Genomic DNA, 19,267 nt, shown 5'->3' with positions numbered 1-19,267 from the left:
ATACCTATACCATCTCTCTCTCTCTCTCTCTCTCTCTCTCTCTCTCTCTCTCTCTCTCTCTCTCTCTCTCACACACACACACACACACACACACACACACTATTTATCTATCTGTTGGTCATATCTCCTCCTAAAAACTGGGGTTGTGTTGTTCATTTTTTCTTTATTACTGTCTGAATGTAATATTTCCTTGCCCTTGTCTTTAATATCTTTCCTCTGCTTGATCTAGTCTATTGGTAATGCTTTTTGCTATGTATTTTTAAAATTTGATTTATTGTTTCATTTCCAATATTTCTATTTTCCTCCCCTAAGATGCCCGTTTTCTTGTTGCATTTCCATGTTGCTGACCTTTCTCTATGTCTGGAATTGACTTCCTTCTTTCAGCTACTTGTTTGAATCCTCTTAGAAGTCATTAATCATTTTTTTTTTTTTTTTTTTTTTTTGGCCAGTCCTGGGCCTTGGACTCAGGGCCTGAGCACTGTCCCTGGCTTCTTCCCGCTCAAGGCTAGCACTCTGCCACTTGAGCCACAGCGCTGCTTCTGGCCGTTTTCTGTATATGTGGTGCTGGGGAATCGAACCTAGGGCCTCGTGTATCCGAGGCAGGCACTCTTGCCACTAGGCTATATCCCCAGCCCCAGAAGTCATTAATCATTTTAACCTTAGAGATTTAATTATTCTTTTGCTGGTATTTTAACCATGTCAGTACCAATGGATTTGGATAGTGGGATATTGTGAAGTTTAAGAAGAGTCAAATATTTTGCCTTTCTTTTTTGTATTTCTAGGGCATCTATGGTGCATGTTGCTCATCTGTGGGGATGGATACGTCTTTCAGTTGTTTTTTATTTTATGGGGGTTTTCTTAGTGTTATAGAGGAGAGAAAGCTGATAGCAGCCACAACAATTTAAATGTCATAAAAAGCAATTGGAAACGTCAACTACTCCCATCCCAGTAAGATTAGGGAAGATAGAAATTAGAATATTTCTGAGATAAGCTAGGAGTTTAAAAATTATTAAATGTAAACACAAATTATTAAAAGTAATTACTTATGATTAAGTAATAAAAAGAAAAGAATATGGGGAAAGGAACAAAGAGAGAAGAAGCACCATAAGAAAAAGAATAAATCATGTGGGATGGAGGTATGGTAAGTAACAGTGAGGAAAAACACCATCAATTTAGTGCAGAGGAAGAATAAACAATCATCAAACAAGCAGGCAAGAAAACAAACCAACCCATCTTCTTCCTTGATGAGAAGAAAATGATTAAATGATTTTTTTTCTCCCTGAGTCTTGTCTTTTACTGTTTATGAGGTAATATTTTTTTGCCTGAAATCCAAGCAAGTTATCTCAGGAAAAAGTTTTTGCAGGATGAGGCTTAGCCTGTCTTCTCTTATAGGTTAAATTCTTGTGGAGGAGCCAACATCAAACTGCTTCCCCCAGCTGAGGCAAGGGCCCCTCTCTGTACTGGATGCCTTTTCACTAGAGTTTGGCACAGGAACTTACTGAGTAGCAGCTGCTTTCTCCTTATCTCTCTGGTCCTCTGAAAGTATACAAAGCAATCAAGCCAAAGTAGCCTGTCCTGAGGGTCAAAGCACAGAATTCTGATTGATTCTTTGTGCTCTGATCTCACAGTTCTCTGCCCAGCTGGAGCTGGTCCTTTTTCCTTTTACCATAGTTGAGGTTGCAGATCTGCTGATACATTGACTCTTTTTTTTTTTTTTGCCAGTCCTGGGGCTTGAACTCAGGGCCTGAGCACTGTCCCTGGCTTCTCTTGCTCAAGGCTAGCACTCTACCTCTTGAGCCACAGTGCCACTTCTGGCTTTTTCTGTTTATGTGGTGCTGAAGAATCGAACCCAGGGCTTCATCTATGCTAGGCAAGTACTCTACCACTAGGCCACATTCCTGACCTGATACATTCACTCTTGACTTCCCTCTTCAGTGAGGCTTGTATTTCCAACCCAAGTAGATTTGTATTTGTGAATAAATGCTCAAAAGTCAGAACCACTGTCCTGGATCCACATTCATTTCCTTTCACATTTGAGAAAAATAAACTTAACTTTGCTATCACTTAAACATACAGATTTCAAACATCCTCCTCCTCCTCCTCCTCCTTGTCTTCCTTCTCATTATTCCCATGATCTCATCACATATTGGGCATTTGCTATTATGCAAAAACAACTTATTAGTCATCCTTATGACTCTGTGAATAATTTGTAACCTCTTTAGGCACAAGGCTAAAAAAAAACTTGAATAGATAACCCAAGGCCATAGAGTTAGAAAGAGGAAATTCAGATTTGCTAGTTCCAAAGTTTAGACACCCAACTGTAATGGTGCCCTGCTCTGGAGATTCTTTGGAGCATTTGTACCTTAAGGAAGGCACAATCTACCTAGGATGATTATTTTAACTGAGCTTACTATGGAAGGAGTCTTAGGTGAGAGAGCCACCAAAGTGACCCATTTTAGAGCTTCCCTGGGATAGGGACTAAGGGGATCCTCCATTCTCCAAGTCTGTGAAAGAATTTTGCAGAAGGGAATAAGAGATGATACTAAGGGAGGTGCTAATGCTGACATCTTTGTGAAGATTTATTCATCAAGTTTCATGGGTGCAGAACCAAGTAACGATCAAGAGACAAAAATCCATTTCTTTTCTTCTTTAGGGGAAGCCAGAATATTTGGGTGCCACCGTGGCTACTCCAGTTGTGATGCTAGCTGACCAGGACTATGAGCCCCCCAAGCTGAGCTATCACCCCATCTTCTGTGGGAATCTCTCTGGAGGGGACCTCCTTGCTGTATTTGAGCTGCTGCAGGTAAGGGATCTTGTGGTGGTGTTTGCACTGCTTGGTTGGAGCTACTCTACCTGGCCAGAGAATTAGCTTCCCTGAAGTGTTAGTTCCAGGAGGCTATACTGGGTCTTTCCCTTCAATCTGGCATCTGGAAGAATCTCTGCTGGAGATGGAGGAGGTGGCACTTAAGAACTCGGTGGCCTGACTTATTCCTAGAGTCCTTGCATGTCAGAGTCCCAGTTCCTGGGTTTGATCATCAGTGCTTGAGCTTTAGGGGCTTCCCCAAGCCCCATTCAAACCATAAAAAAATGTACAGACGAGGAAGACAGAAGACATCTGTGAAGCACTTAGCCTTCTGTTCAGTGTTGTAGTTCCTGCCTCTTATCGTCTTTGTCACACAAGGCCTTCTGCAAGCTCCCTGATTTCCATTTCAGAGAAGGTAAACTGAGGACCAGTGCACTTTACTAACTTGCCTCCTCATGCAGCTAGTGAGCGTTGAAGCTGATTTTTTACTCCTTATATTGTCACGTAGTTTCCCATGCTCTGAGTCCATCTCAAGAAGACCTAGAAAAGTTGTGAATTGTGTCTGGGAAGACTCTTTCAGAGGGCAGTAGCAGGATATTAGGAAAGGAGACTGTGGGGGTTGGAGGTGTGGCTCAGCTGGTAGAGCGCTAGCCAATCAGCAAAAGGTACTGAGTTTGAGTAGGAAAAAAATAAAGAAAAGGAAGGGCGACTGAATCCCTACTTCGATGTTCATCTGTCTACAAGATCTTTCTGTGCCACAGGATCCCAAAAAGATAATTGACCTACAGGAACATTTCCTAAATCGGTTTTCTTTTCCTTTTTGAATACAGCCCTTTTAAGCCTGAGTGAAATGGGAAACGAATTGCTTCAAGTTCCATGCTCCCATAGCACCATTTTGTGCTCACTGATTTTCTTTTGAAGTTAATTTCCAGTTATAGAAAATGGTGCTGCTTTTTCCCAGAATAACGAACTTTAAAAAAAAATAATGCTTTATTCAATAAACAGTGGTAGAAATGGTAAAGGCGATAGAGAAGTGGTTACATTGAGAAAACCAGATCTAGGCCAGCACTGGGAGTTGGCATACGAATAAGCTGAGGACCAAAACTAACTAAATTAGTCAGGCATCTGCTCTTCCCATCATGCATCTGCCTTCTGAGTCCCTTGTGTGCCTCCATCTGACTATGAGAGGCTGGGTAAGCTGCCCTGCTCCCTGGATCCCTTGGCCTCGCCCCCTTCCCCCTCCCTCAGTGCTGAGCTGGATGCACTGGAAAGAAGCCCCTGCTGCTTGCCAACCACTGACTTAATAGAGAAGCACTGTCAGAGGCTGAAGAGATACAATCCATTAGGGTTTCAGTAGGGATTCTTCTCATTTGATCACTTGTTCAAAAAGTAATTTGATCATCAGCATGACTGCCTGAGTGTGGGGTTCTCAGACCTGCTGAGAGGAGAGGACTGGAAATGCCTTTGTTTGTCACCAGCTGCTCTCAGTTTGCATCTGTGCATAACTTTCGTCAGTGTTCTGTCTCCTGAAACACTCCCATGATTCAGAAGGACCTAGCAGCTTGGTTCCTTTCAGCACCAGATCAAACTCATTTTACTCCCCATCCCCAGAAAGCTGGCCCTCTGATCTCTTCAGCCTAGTCCATACCATGATGGTGGTCCAGACACTGGCTGGAAAACTGAGAGCAAGCCTTGATTCTGCGCCATGGGTCTGTGCGCATACTTAGGCCAGTCCATGGATGGTTCCTTGGTCAGTTCCACCTCCTCTGTTCCCCTGGACTCAGTTCTCATCTGAACGTTACAATGTGGTCTACTGTCCTCTTGTCCTTTCCCCATTCACTCTATCCTCCACCTTACTTCTAGAGCATGGGTTGGGTATACCATTCACCTCTTCAGTAAGTCAGCTTCCATTTCTTACCTCTGAGAACTATCTCCAATGTCTTTTTTTTTTTAAATCTCCCCATCCCTTTAAATTAAAAAGGGAATTTGAGAAATATTTCACACTGCATTTCTTTTGTAAAGGCCTTGAGATTCTATTGTAAACAACTCCAAGTTCCACTGGCTAAAAAGAAAAAGGGAGATATTCTTTTCTGCTTGACATTCTTTAAGTCATTTCATTACAGATCTGAATTAGGTGACTGAGTTTGCTTCAGATAGCATCTCTGTATGATCTTCCTGTTTTTTTTTTTTTTGTTTTTTTTTTTTGCCAGTCCAGGGCCTTGGACTCAGGGCCTGAGCACTGTCCCTGGCTTCTTTTTGCTAAAGGCTAGCACTCTGCCACTTGAGCCACAGCGCCACTTCTGGCCGTTTTCTATATATGTGGTGCTGGGGAATCAAACCCAGGGCTTCATGTATATGAGGCGAGCACTCTTGCCACTAGGCCGTATTCCCAGCCCGATCTTCCTGTTTTTAAAGGTAGCGAATAGGGCTGGGGATATAGCCTAGTGGCAAGAGTGCCTGCCTCGGATACACGAGGCCCTAGGTTCGATTCCCCAGCACCACATATACAGAAAACGGCCAGAAGCGGCGCTGTGGCTCAAGTGGCAGAGTGCTAGCCTTGAGCGGGAAGAAGCCAGGGACAGTGCTCAGGCCCTGAGTCCAAGGCCCAGGACTGGCCAAAAAAAAAAAAAAAAAAAAAAGGTAGCGAATAATTAATGAATGGTCTACTAATCTGATTTGTATAAAAGACATTAACCTAAAAACAGGCTGGAGAAAAGTCAAGGAAGGCAAGCAGGCCTGACTAAGTTGCTAAGACCTTTGGCAGGGGCTCTTCTCAATCCCTAAGGAGAATCTCCTCAAGTGATCGATTGATCACGGAGATGACACCTGCCTTCTCTAGTGATCAACATGTCATCGGGTCCCTAAACTTGCTGTCAAAGTTCCTTCTTGTTGGCATCATCTGCTGCAGTGACCCCCTCAGTGAAGATATTGAGGTCGGTGTTCTGTTCGACCTCAGACTTGCTGTTTGAACTTGGGCCTGGTAAATTTCCTCTGGAATCTTTTTGTTTGCTGGTATTGTGGCATTTTTTCTTTCAGCATTCTGAAGAATTCTTTAGTATTTGAGCTTCCCATTATCTGCTAAGAAGTTGCATATATCAACCTTATTGTTTCCCCTGAAAAGCTGATCTTTCTTTTCTCAAAAAAATATATCTTGAGAAGCTGTACAGTAAAGTAGAGATTTCAATTCCACAAGTCAAGAACACAATATGTCTTGCTCAATATCACCCCATCTATCATTCTGCCTCTTCTCCCCCCATCTCATCCCTACCCTCAAGTTACACAGTTCAATTTTTACACAATGGACGTCGAATCTAATGAGTTTCTTTTATCACCCTCCTCCCCTCCACTTGTGTGCCTCTCCTTTCCTTCCCACTCCTACTCCTCAACAGAACACGTTTTAGCTTACTGGTATTCATTTTGTTAAATGATTTGCTAGTTGTTCAGAAGAACTGTACCACTGAAGTCCTCCCCTAAGGATAAAGTGACTTTCTTAACCTATTCACTAAGTTCTCTCCAGCAACTATATTTTCAGTCATGGAATTTCCATTTTGTTTATTAGAGGTTTCACATTTCTACTGATATTCTTAATCCTGTCTCTTATTGAGCAGACCAAGCATTGTTATTTCATGGTTATTATATCTGAATTCTTTAAGGGTCTGCTTCTCTGGTTTTTGTTTCTCTTTCTTTTAATCTCTTTGTTTTATCTGCTCACATATTGTATTTTGTTGTATGTCTGATATATTGCATATGACAATTTGTGGAGAAAATTTGAACCCAGGCTGTTATTCTTTCTCTCTAGAGGATTTTCAGGCCACCAGTAAGCTTGGATCATGGTTACCTTATTAGATATTCAGATGACTTGAAGTTGGGCTTTAATCTTTGTAAGAGTCAGTTTACCCTCACTTTTACAGAATTTCCATGTGCCAGAAACAGTGCCAGGCATGTTAGCAGTCCTTCCTAGCAGCTCTATGAATTAGAGGTCAGTATCCTCGTTATACAAAGGACAGAGCTAGGAGTCAGAGATGGTAGCTTTTCCAAGCTTGTGCAGCTAGTAGGTGATGGGATCCACTGAACAGGATCTGAGGACTAATAGAAGGAAGGATGATAGACTGCGGGAGGCAGCGAAAGGAAAGAGGCCACCAAGCATCGGTGACTCTCCAGATGGCAGGACTGTGAGTCGGGCCGTGTATGGACCTGAGAGTCGGTACCTTCTTGTTTTGTGCTCCCAGCTGACTCCCCCTCCCCCACAGCTGGACCTTCTTTGAGGATCGAGTGTTTCATCTCCACTGGGATATTGGAACAGTCTGGATGTCTAGCCAGCTCATCTTACTCATCCCTGCTTCTTCCTGTTCCATCGCCATAATAATCCCTTGGGTTCTCCTGGTCCCATGCACTGAGTAACTGCGTGTCAGGCGGTTTTATAGGCCAGCCACTGACCCATTTCACTGAAAAAGCTTGCTGTTGGTTGGCAACTGTGGGCTGTGTAGAATTCGTAAGGACCTCATTCAAGCATCCTCAGGGCAATCCTGGGCTGAAACGCGGTGCCTTTCCAAAGCACCTCAGTCCATCTCCCTGGAGTCCAGGAAGGGAGAGGGCAGAGGAAAGATGGTTAACGGATGCAGTTAGATGGGAAGAATCGGGGCCTGTGCCCTAGAGCACTGATGGATTACCATGAGTAATAGGGAAGATATTTCATATACACACACAAAGAAATATGTCCCTAGTGATAGATACACCAATTATCCTCATGTCATCCTTTTGCATGATGTCTATAGACATATATTATATATACTACTATAAGTGTGGGAAATTTTTATATTCTATAATCAATATTAATATATAATATTAATATATACATTGTATGATATTAACACATTATATAACATTGCATTCATATACTACTTGGTTATATGGCTCCTCCTTTGTACAACTACTTAAAGATAACAAAAATGTTTTTTTTGTTTTTTTTTATTATATTTTTTTATTATTAATTGAACATAAATTTTTTTACAAGGTGTTGTGCAAAGAGGGTGCAGTTACATAGCAGGGCAGTGTGTACATTTCTTGTGATATCTTACAACCTGTTTTTCCATCCCTTGTCTAGGTCAGGTAGACCCATATGCAATATACAATGTATCAAGCACATATACAGTGTTCACAGACTTGGTCTCTACTGTCTCTCCGGCTCCCTTTGTTAACAGTCATATATCAGGGAGATCATGCCCCTTTGTTTTCTGTGCTCTAGGCTTGTCTCACTCAACATTATTTGTTCGAGTTCTGACCATTTCCCTGCGAATAACAATATTTCACCATTCCTAATTGCTATGTAGTATTCCATTATGTATAAGTACCATATTTTTTGGATCCATTCGTCTGTGGAGGGGCATCTGGGTTGTTTCCATATTAACAAAAATGTTTTTAAAAAGCAATCTGAGCCAGGCACGGCAGTGCATGCTTATAAGCCCAGCAGAGGTGGGAGAATCATGGTCTGAGGCCAGCCCCTGCTAATGCATGAGATCCAGCTTGAGAAGCTAAAGCAAAAAGACTGGGCATGTGGTTCACATGGTAGAGTGCCTGCTAGCCAGCACAAAGCCCTCAGGACAGGCCTTGGTCTCTAATGCATGAAATAAAGGCTCTCCTCTTTCAGTGGCACATCTTGGCCTGTCCAGAGATCTTGATGAGCTGAAAGTAGTGGAGAGTTAAGGCTCAAAGTTTCAGAACCTGATTAAATTCTGTCCTCCATCCTCTCTTGGGTTATTTTTATCGAGATGTGAGGATCTACCCACTTATCTTTTGCTTTCTCCTTCTATGCTGTGAGGTTATTGGAAGTGATGTCTTTCCAATCTTGTGGCATATCCTGTGTGCTCACTAATTGCTTGCCACCCTGTAAATTCATGCATTTGGCACTTAATGATCAATTAAAGGGGACACACTGACAGGTCCTTGTGGCATTTTGAGTTGACTCAATGCTGAGGTGCGTGCGTGGAACTGTTCCTCTCCCTCATCGTCACCTGCGCCTGTTTTGTGTGGCAGGTCCCTTCCTCCGGGCTGCAGGGCCTCCCTCCTGTAGACCCACCCAACGCCGCCCAGATCTACCCGGTTCCTGCCAGCATCCGTCCGGTGCTGAGTAAATACTGTGTGGAGGTATGGCGGGGGATGGCAAGAGCCCTTCAGGATGGAAAGGCCGCGGGCCTGGAGAGCATTGTCCGAGGGGTGCCGAGGGGTGGGCAGCTCACACATGCGAGCCCCCATCCAGCTGCATTCCATGCAATGGACCCCACCAGCAGCTGCCCAGTCACAGCTGGGACGGCTGCACTGTGGCTTTCCAGCCGCTGCACGGCTCCTCCTTGAGTTTGGGTGGGGGACCATTCCTCTGGTCATCTCCTCAGGTTCTCTTCTGGGGGGTCCGAGAGATGAAGAAGGTGCAGCTGCTCTCCGTGGACCGGCCCCAGGTCCTCATCGAGTGCGGGGGGCGGGGCGTGAAGTCATGTGTGATCCAGAGCTACAAGAACAACCCCAACTTCGGTGTGCAGGCAGACGCCTTTGAAGTGGTGAGGACTGCTTGCTTTCTAGTCCATGCACCCCATCTCTTCCCCCTTCCCCATTCCCCCATCTTGCTTGGCTTGGGGAGATGCTCTGGGGGTGTTAGCTGTCCACTGTCTGCAAGGAAGAGCTGTCCAAGTGTGAAAAGTCACAACTTCAGAGTGAGATAAGGCATGTGTACGATTGCTGTTGTATGTGTCAGGTGTTCAGGTGTAGATCAAAACAGGTTGGAACACTTTAGCCTGTAGCAATGGTTCTCATGGTGTGTGCCTCCCCTCCCGGGTTCATCGCAGCATCTCACCTGGGGATTGTTGTAAATGCTCAGGACTTCCCAGGACTCTTGGATCAGAAGCTGAGGAGGGATGGGAAGGTAGCTTTGGTTTATCAAGCTCTGTGGGTGAGTCTGTTATGAGCTGGAGACTGAGAGCCACTGGGAGCTTACTTTAATGGCTAGATTGCTTAAAGAATATTTATATGATTTCAATAGTTTGCAAGTACATTTAGGGTCCCCATTTGGTGTCTTTTGTCATCTGTGCTTTTATTACAGTATTTCAACCTAACTTTTTCTTTAATGTGTGTGCTGGTCCTGGTGTTTGAACTCAGGGCTTGGGCCCTGGTTCTGAGCTTTTCTGTTCAAGGCTGGAGCTCCTACTGCTTGAACCACAACTCCACTTCTGGCTTTTTCCTGGTTAATTGGAGAGAAGAGTCTCATGGACTTTTCTGCTTGGGCTGCAGATCTTCAGATCTCATCATCCTGAGTAGCTAGGATTACAGGTGTGAGCCACTGGTACCTGGATTCAACGTACATTCTTATGTGTTCTTATTTGGAACTATAAAGTAAAATATTTACTTTATCTAACCCAGTCAGCCTCATAGCACACATATTCTAAATTTGTAAAGACAAACGATTGAAGACTATGCACAGAACTGGCAAACTTTCCCAAAGGGTTTCACTGGGCTTTGTGGGCTACCAAAGGAGACAAATGTGCAGAACACTCTCTCTCCATGTTAAATGACTGGGATTGTCAGGTATGATGACACATACATGTAATCCTAGATTGAAAAATTGGGGATCATTGTTGTTGTTTTGTTTTATTTTTTGCCAGTCCTGGGGCTTGGGACTCAGGGCCTAACCACTATCCCTGGCTTCTTTTTGCTCAAGGCTAGTACTTGAGTCACAGCGCCACTTCTGGCCATTTTCTGTATATGTGGTGCTGGGGGATCGAACCCAGGGCTTCAAGTATACGAGGCAAGCACTCTTGCCACTAGGCCATATCCCCAGCCCTGGGGATCATTATTTGAAGCCAGCCCAAGCATAAACCTGGTAAGACCCTTATATAAAACAAGCTGAGTGTGGTGGGGTAAGCCTGTAGTCACAGCTGTGCAAGAAGCAGAGGTTGTGTGATCACAATCCCACGCTGGTCCCTGCAAAAGTATTAAAAATAACCTGAAAAATAACTAAAAATAAAAAGAGCTGGGACATTGCTCAAGTAGTAGAGCACCTTAGTTCAAATCCCCAGTACCACTTTAAAAGGAAAGGAGAAAGGAAAAAATGACTGGACTTGCGTCTGGCCTATATATTGGATCTGGGTAAACGGTCATTTGAGATGAAAGATCTGATTGATGATACAACACAATATGAGGACTGAAAACACTGCCATGAAAAATACCAAAGTGAGCGTTTGTGCCATTCCAACTTGGGATGAGTCGTAAGACACCCTTGGAAGTTTTTGGTCCTGATTTCCCTAGAGTGGGAAGATAACGCTCTGGAATCTTGGCAAGCCACAAGGCTGACCTGAGGGACGGAGTAACCGGGCGGAGACAGGGACGGGTGGGCGCTTGGCTGGCTCTGGGTCTGCTCACAGATAGGTCAGCAGGGCAGATGCGTCCAGACTCAGCCAAGGCAGTGGCTGCCTTGCTCCATCTCTCCCCCAGGAGCTGCCTGAGAACGAACTTCTGCACCCGCCCCTGAGCATCTGCGTGGTGGACTGGCGAGCGTTCGGGAGGAGCACCCTCGTGGGCACCTACACCATCAACTGCTTGAAGCAGTTTCTGTGCAAATCCAGGAATCCCCTCGCTCTAACATCACAAATCGATGGAGGCCACGCTGAGCCAGGTATCCCAGATTCTGTGGCCCAACCTATACGGTATTCATGGCGCCTGCAGGTGCCTGCATTCGGCTATGGCGCAAAGAAGATACCCGCACTCAAGTGGCTGGCTGGGTTTTTCTGCCCAGTTTGCATCTCTGCCTTTATTGGCTGCCAGACTCTTAAGATTTGTATCAGAGTCAACCCCTCCTCGAATAGGATATATCAGGGCCCTTCAGCTTCCTCCCTCGGCCCCTTTCTTGGCATTCTGCTTGATGTGATTTTAATTTGTTTCCTACTGGAGCTCAGGTGCACTGAGTTGAGTTATTTGCACCTCTCAGTTCCATGCTGAATAATCATCGCCGATCTGTTCAAAGCTTCTCTCTCATCGCATCCACCTTCCTTCAATGCCTTTCTTTGTGTACGCTCCCAGTCCCCTCCCCACTGGAGGCTAAACAGCAGCATCCTAATGAAAAATGCACACTTTTGATTCTCTGCATCAGTGATTGGATGCTTTCACCTTCCTTGACTTGCCCATTCTCGTCTCTCCACGCTATGTTAAGACTTTTCCGTGTTGCGATGTGTACAATAATTACCTTATTACTATTGCCTACTATATTTTCCTTTTCTTTTTCTTTTTTTTTCTTTTTGCCAGTCCTGGGTCTTGGACTCAGGGCCTGAGCACTGTCCCTGGCTTCCTTTTGCTCAAGGCTAGCACTCTGCCACTTGAGCCACAGTGCCACTTCTGGCCATTTTCTGTATATGTGGTGCTGGGGAATTGAACCCAGGGCCTCATGTATAGGCGGCAAGCACTCTTGCCACTAGGCCATATCCCCAGCCCCTATATTTTCCTTTTCTTTTCCCATTGCACTGGACCCTTAGGCTGCCCACAACTCCTTATGTGTGACCCCTGGGGGAAGATGCCTTGTGGGAATTTCTCTGAAATGTACACCGTGACATGAGATTACTGGGTCACGGGGAAGATGCATGTGTAATTCCAGCAGGTACAGCCAGAGGGTGCTCTAGAGGATTGCATGATGGCTATCAGTCTCCACGTACTTCTTCCTTTACCACATCCAGAACCCCATATTCCTCCTCCACAACAATGGGTTTGGCTTTTGGTTTTGCTCTTCTGTCAGTGTAAAGAAGCATCTGGTTAGTTTGGGCCTGGGATTTCTCTTAGTTTCTACTAAATGTGTGCAACTTGTAATGTCCTTGCTATCATCTTAGCTCCCACTTCGGTGATTTGGTGACTGTGATTTTTTTTCTTTGACTTTCCTTTTGATTCTCAAAATTTATTTTGTATATACTAGATGCTAGTATGCTGTAGTTCTAAATGTTGCTTATATTTGTTCTTAATGCAATGGCTCCTAAGCCTGCCTACAGTCCTCATTTTGAGCAGAAATCTTTGATTTTTTTGTTTGTTTGTTTGTTTTTGGCCAGTCCTGGGCCTTGAACTCAGGGCCTGAACACTGTCCCTGGCTTCTTCCCGCAAGGCTAGCACTCTGCCACCTGAGCCACAGCGCCCCTTCTGGCCGTTTTCCATATATGTGGCGCTGGGGAATCAAACCGAGAGCTTCATGTGTAGGAGGCAAGCACTCTTGCCACTAGGCCATATTCCCAGCCCCAAGATCCAATGTGTTTTAAACTTTCTGGTTTGTACTTTGGAAATCTTATTTAAGAAACTCTTTCCTTTTGACTACACGCATAGTATCTTGTATTTACTTCAATTTTCTGGTTTTAGTGTTCATATTTAGATCTTTAACCCACCTGCATTTGTATATGAATTTAAGTAGAAATGCAACCACATTCTTCTCTATAGGGTGACTTATTTTCCCCCAAAGTTCTACTAACGAGTCATTTCTCTCTTAGTTGATATAACTGTGATATTTTTCATAAATCAAGTCACCATTTTTTTAGCTTTCTAGCCTGCCCTACTGATTTCTTCATCCCTGTGCCCAACACAGACTAGTTACCTATGAGAGGTGGGATCGAATTCCTTGTTAAAAACCCAGCATATGGAGGCAGGGGAACCTCTGGAGCTCTTGACAGGAAAGAAACGCCCAACTGAGAAATATGCCCAAGGACTGAATTCTGCAGCACAAAATGCAGAGAGAAGAACACTTGTCCATGAAGGACAGTGTTTTGACCCTTTGGTGACATCAGCAACCCAGTTAAGAATCTCATCAGATCCAGGGGCGTGCTGGTCTCCCTAGTAAGCACATGCATGTGTATGTCTAGAGACCTGCCCACACTTAGGGTGGAATGGGTTGCAGAACTTTCAAGCCTCCTTTCAAGATTCCTCAAGTTATTGCACTGGAGAGAGACAATCAACTGGGTGGTCCCATGCCCTAAACCTTGATTTTTGTGATCCCAACACTCACAATTAATTAGCATTTTCTCTGGTGGATCAGTAACAAACACTACCTTGTACTGGTTGCCTATGAGGCACAGATGTCTTATACCACAATCTCATTTTATCCCTAGATAAAATAGATTATGTTACTGTGGTTTAATAAGACATGAAAATGTGGTCTAGAAATGCTAGGAACTTGGCATGTTTGACTCTAGATCTGATTCTTAGTATCTGAGCTCTGAAATGGCCACCCAGTGTTGCAGCTCTACTCCCTGACCAAATCACTTTCATTTCAGCTACTGCAGGTTCGCTAACAGTGTCTGAGTCTTCTGGACTCCTCAGCTCCGCCCAGGATGCCCTACCAGATCACATCTATGTGGATGTTGAGCCGCCTCCCACAGTGGTACCTGACTCTGCCCAGGTCCAGCCAGCCATTCTAGTGGACATCCCTGACTCCTCCCCTATGTTGGAATCTGAACAGAAACCTGATGCCCAGGAACCACCGAAAGATGGACAAGCCAAGGTCAGAATGGGATTCCTCTTTGTATTCCTAACACTCACTGGAGTCTCCTTGGAGGATCTAGGCACTAATCCTCCCCCCAACTACGTGGGTCACCTTGTGCTAGCAACTTTGCATTTCTGAATGTCAATTTCCTCACTAGGAAGACAGAGTTATTGGTGCCTACCTCAAGAATTGCTGTAGGATCAGAAATTCAATGTGCATGAAATTAACGTGCTAGTCAGATATGACAGTGATAGTTAATTGATAGAAATTCTCCTGAATTCGTTAGCTTGCAAAGAAGTGGTTTCCTTCATTTGGGACTATTCTACAAACATTTGGAGCCAATTTTATACAAGATCAGATCAGAACGAAAAGATGTGTCTTATAAAAAAAATTCTAGAGAGGAATAACACTTCCTCATCCTCAGATAGCTGAGACTCCAGAAGGAAAGGTGGAAATGTATGTAGAACCCTGCACAAAACAAGGATGTGATTAGTCTTTCTACATCATAAACTGAACACAAAATCCAACAGTCCTTTTTAAAAGTCTTTGTGTGGCATAGTTGTACATTCCTGCAATCCTAGCACTTGAGAGAGTGAGGCAGGAAGATTTTAAGTTCGAGCCCAGCTTTCACTATAAAGCAAGTCCCTGTCCCCCCCCCTCACTCCCATCCCCCAGCCCTCACCTCAAAATAAAAGGTCTGAAAAAGCTTCTTGCTCAGCAAATGATAAACTCTGGAATAAAAGGAACACTACAGGTGTCATGGACATTTGTTTAGGTTCATCTCATCCCACCCATCGACAGTGACCAGCCGTGACACCTCACTAGCTTCTCCTCATTGTCCTAGCATTGCCATCATTAGTTCATGCTGGACTTTTTAGCTAGTGTTTATTGAAACCATAAAACTACGATAGAGATGAGTTTTTGACATTACATCTCCTTAATGGAGTGTCTGGGCCACTATTGAGGTAGATACCCAAAAGACGATGGGTGAGAAGGGATGATGGGCACAGGATGAGTCTTGTGTGGTCAGCCTCCCTTGCAGCAAGTATCTTCTTCCTGGAATGCCTCCTTTTGTCATACATGTATCCCTGCTTTCTATCCCACCATATATACTGTGCATATCTGTTTTTGCCCCTGTAAAAATTAGAAATGAAGCTAAAGAGGAGTTGACTACATTTATGACACCTAATCCTCCACAGAAGTAATGAAGTAGGCATGTATTATCATCCCAGGGTAGGGAGATTGAGAAACACAAAATTCATATTCATTTTTGAAGATGTATGACGCTAATGTCCTTTTTAATAATCACCTCGTGGCACCTGGTTTGGTGCTCATTTGCTGTAGGACTTTCTCCATCATCAAACCCTAAGTGTCTCAGATGTGAGATTAGGTTAAATCCTGATTTATCCCTGATCCCAAGTACAGTGTCTTAAGACTGCTTCATAAATGTTTTATGAATGAATGGATGAGTGGATAAATAGATAATAAAACTTTCATTTATGAAAGTGATTTAGAGAGTTACAGCTACAGAACCCATATACTACTGTCTACTTCCTGGTAAGAGCCTATTTATTCTCTTCCCCATTCAACCAGTTGGCCACTGGCATGCCACAAGATGAGACTCAATGAATAATCCATCCCTCATCTTTTAGCAGGATGCCAGGAAACCTTCCAGGAGATCCACTAAAAGGAGAAAAAGAACCATAGCAGATGAATCTGCTGAAAACGTCATCGACTGGTGGTCTAAGTATTATGCTTCTCTGAAGAAAGCCCAGAAGGTAGGGTCTCTCCTGCTTGCTACAGCCGAAGGATCCACCACAGCACGTTTTTCTTAGTGGTGGTGGGGCTTGAGTTCCGGGCCTGGCACTGTCCCTGAGCTCTTGCTCAAAACTAACACTCTGCCAGTTGGAGCCACTGTTCCATTTCCAGTTTTCTGGTGGTTAGTTGGAGTAAGAGTCTCATAGACTCTCCCATCTGGACTGGCTTTCAACCACGATCCTCAGATCTCAGCCTCCTGAGTAGTTAGGATTACAAGAGTGAGCCACCAGTGCGCGGTTCATAGCACCGTTTACAACCCTAAATTCCACACACCTTTTTCTAAATTCCACCAGACATAGGCCTTATTAAGTATGGTTCTGTTAACTGTAGGAGAATAAAAAGCTTAGAAGATCAAGGATCCTAAATTACAAAATTCCTACTTTCTATCTGGGACCAACACATAACACAAGCTGTATTTTAAGTGCTGGAAAGATATTTGGTCTAGCATGGTGTCTAGGAAAATCTTCCCTTCTCCTCCAGTGAGACTTAAGGAGATCCATTTGGGAGAAATGGGTCCCAAAGGTACATATAAGTAAAAGGCTTCAAGTGTACTTGAAGATACATAGGGTTGGTTAACTGTCTCCAGCTGGATTCGACCAATGAATGCATGGGGAATTATCAAAGTAAAAGTAGGTCTTGGCCTTAACAAATGGCAATCATCAATGGGCTCCAGACCAGACAAAAATCAAATCATAAAGCTAGTGAACCAAGGGAGTAGATCTGGAAATCAGCCATTGCATTTGGTAAGGCTTATCAACCCCAGGTAAGAAAGGGAAGAGAATTCTTACATGTCATCAGATTGAAGTCAGAGAATGATTGTTCAGATTCTTTAGTTTCGAAAGACTACTGTTTTATCTAGGACTATTCAGAAATATTGATATACAGTAAGGAACCTAGTATTAGTCCCTCCAGCCTCCTTTCTTGTGTTGTGATGGATGCCACCTCTTCCTGTGAATGGTCAGCCCCTGACTTTCTCTGAGACCCTCCTCTGTGCCACTACACATCCACAGATCCAACATGCCAGTGAGTGACACTCATTGTGCAGATCGATGGGCTGCCCTAGGGAGGTGTCAAACTAGCAGGAAGAATTCCCTATGGCTGAATGATGACTATTCCTAGAGAAAAGTAGTGTCTACCTCTTGGGGTCACTTTTATTGGGGGTATAAGCACCTCTTCTCCTGGCAGGTCACCCCCAATGTTCTTAGCACTTATGTTTTTAAAGTGAGCTTTTATCCTGGGACCTTCTTTCAAATATCACTGTTTTAGGGAATCATTGAGTTAGAATGTTTAGCAGTAGAGGGTTAATAAATTAGGTACAGAAGGATCAATAATCTTCTCTCCTTTTTCAAAGGCAAAAGAGAGCAACCCCAAGGACGGAAAAGACAAACCAGGTAAGTATCTATTTCTGGTGGCACTTGGACACAGAATAGGGCCTCTGTAGTAAGAACATTTAAAATAGAATTATAGAATAGAAGCCATGGGGATATGTTAGAACTCAACTCCATGTCCCAGATGAGGAAGCAACCTCAGGACAATGTGGGCACTGGCCTGAGCTCCCAGGTGTCTGGTTCCAGTTCAGTGTAGAAATGGACTCTCTGGCTCATGTCCTACACTGCCAGTCTCACTGTGGAAACAGTGGAGTAAAAATAGGAGCAAGCTTGCATCCCAAGCCAAACCCAACAAGATAAAGTTTAATAGGGGTAAGTGTAAAGATCTGGATTTAGGTTCCATTTACAAAGATTGGATAGGTCCGGTTTGGCAGAAACTCAAACGAAAGAAGCTTGGGACTTGAAATGACCACAAATATTCAATTTAAGCCAACAGTGAATCATGGCCCAAATACAACAGTAATATCAATATTGAAAAAAGTCATTTTAGGTGGCACTGATAAAAGTAGAACCAGGGCCAGCCTCAGTTCCTCAGACCCCTTGTAATTGGTACACTGTAGTTCATATTTTCTTTTGTAACCATCCCCATGACATAGACAGTATCAGCTGCTTGCAGATGAGGAAATATAGGTATCCTTCCCAAGGCTACGTAGATGGAAAATAGCAGAGCTAGAAGCCTACAGCACCTTGTTTTCTCCAAGATCTGTTAGTGAAAACTTACTAAGTGATCTCAATAGTATGATCCTGCTCCAGAGCTAGATGACACTCAAGTCTCCCATTTTTTTTTTTTTTTTTTTTGGGCCAGTCCTGGGCCTTGGACTCAGGGCCTGAGCACTGTCCCTGGCTTCTTCCCGCTCAAGGCTAGCACTCTGCCACTTGAGCCACAGCGCCGCTTCTGGCCGTTTTCTGTATATGTGGTGCTGGGGAATCGAACCTAGGGCCTCGTGTATCTGAGGCAGGCACTCTTGCCACTAGGCCATATCCCCAGCCCCTCAAGTCTCCCATTTGAAAGGGGCATGTAATTAAAAGTTTAGAGGCCATTCAAATCCTGACTGTTCTTTCCTACTTGGCTGGATGGATGAGTCACTTATCTCACTGGGCTAATGAGTTCTTCTACCTGACTGGCCAACCCAGCACATTGCCTGGTCCTAAAGAACCCATGATCACTGCCGTTTCTTACAGGCTCTGTGTCGTTATCCTATAGCAAAATGATTTCTTTTTCCTTTATGATTTCTTTATTAAGAGAAAAAGAACCACATAGGACCCACGACAGAGTGAGAGGAAAGAGGGAGCTCAGGTTTGTTCTTTGTCACACCAGCTGTCACGAGAAATCTAACCATTTCGGGTACATATCCACAGAGGCGAAGCCAGATGAGGTAGTCTTAGATCTAGAAGATGGCCCCAAGAAGAAGAAGGAAAAGCTACTCAGGAAGAAACTGAAAGATGATGGAAATGATGGTATCCCCAACTTAGCTGTCTTGAAGGTATGTGGACCACCTTGGGCAGGGCACAGGGTGGGAATCTCAGCAGTGGGGTCTTCTTCATGCTTTAGGTCAACCCCAGAAATGCCTTTCTTTAAACTAACTTTATTTTGTCTTCTTTATAACTAATACAGAGAAATGAACGTTAATAGGCATATATGCAAGATAATAGAGATATTTTATACTTTTTATTGTTATTATAAAGGTGATGTACAGAGGGGTTACAGTTACATAAGTCAGGTAAAGAGTACATTTCTTTTTGGACACCGTCAGCCCTTCCCTTTCC

General features: G+C 44.0%; 1 protein-coding gene across 1 annotated transcript in view; it reads left to right on the top strand.

The window, feature by feature from the left end:
• Fer1l6 (fer-1 like family member 6) overlaps positions 1-19,267 on the top strand; it is a 107,645-nt gene that overhangs the window by 50,201 nt on the left and 38,177 nt on the right. Inside the window, 8 exon segments of the mRNA XM_048358755.1 lie at positions 2,654-2,803; positions 8,837-8,947; positions 9,193-9,354; positions 11,282-11,462; positions 14,095-14,312; positions 15,950-16,072; positions 17,464-17,503; positions 18,860-18,984. Coding sequence (XP_048214712.1) covers positions 2,654-2,803; positions 8,837-8,947; positions 9,193-9,354; positions 11,282-11,462; positions 14,095-14,312; positions 15,950-16,072; positions 17,464-17,503; positions 18,860-18,984 — 1,110 coding nt within the window.

Source organism: Perognathus longimembris, chromosome 12 (assembly GCF_023159225.1).
Source record: "Perognathus longimembris pacificus isolate PPM17 chromosome 12, ASM2315922v1, whole genome shotgun sequence".
Lineage (NCBI taxonomy): Eukaryota > Metazoa > Chordata > Mammalia > Rodentia > Heteromyidae > Perognathus > Perognathus longimembris.
The sequence above is the reverse complement of the archived record's forward strand: the minus strand, read 5'-3'. Positions and strand labels throughout refer to the sequence as shown.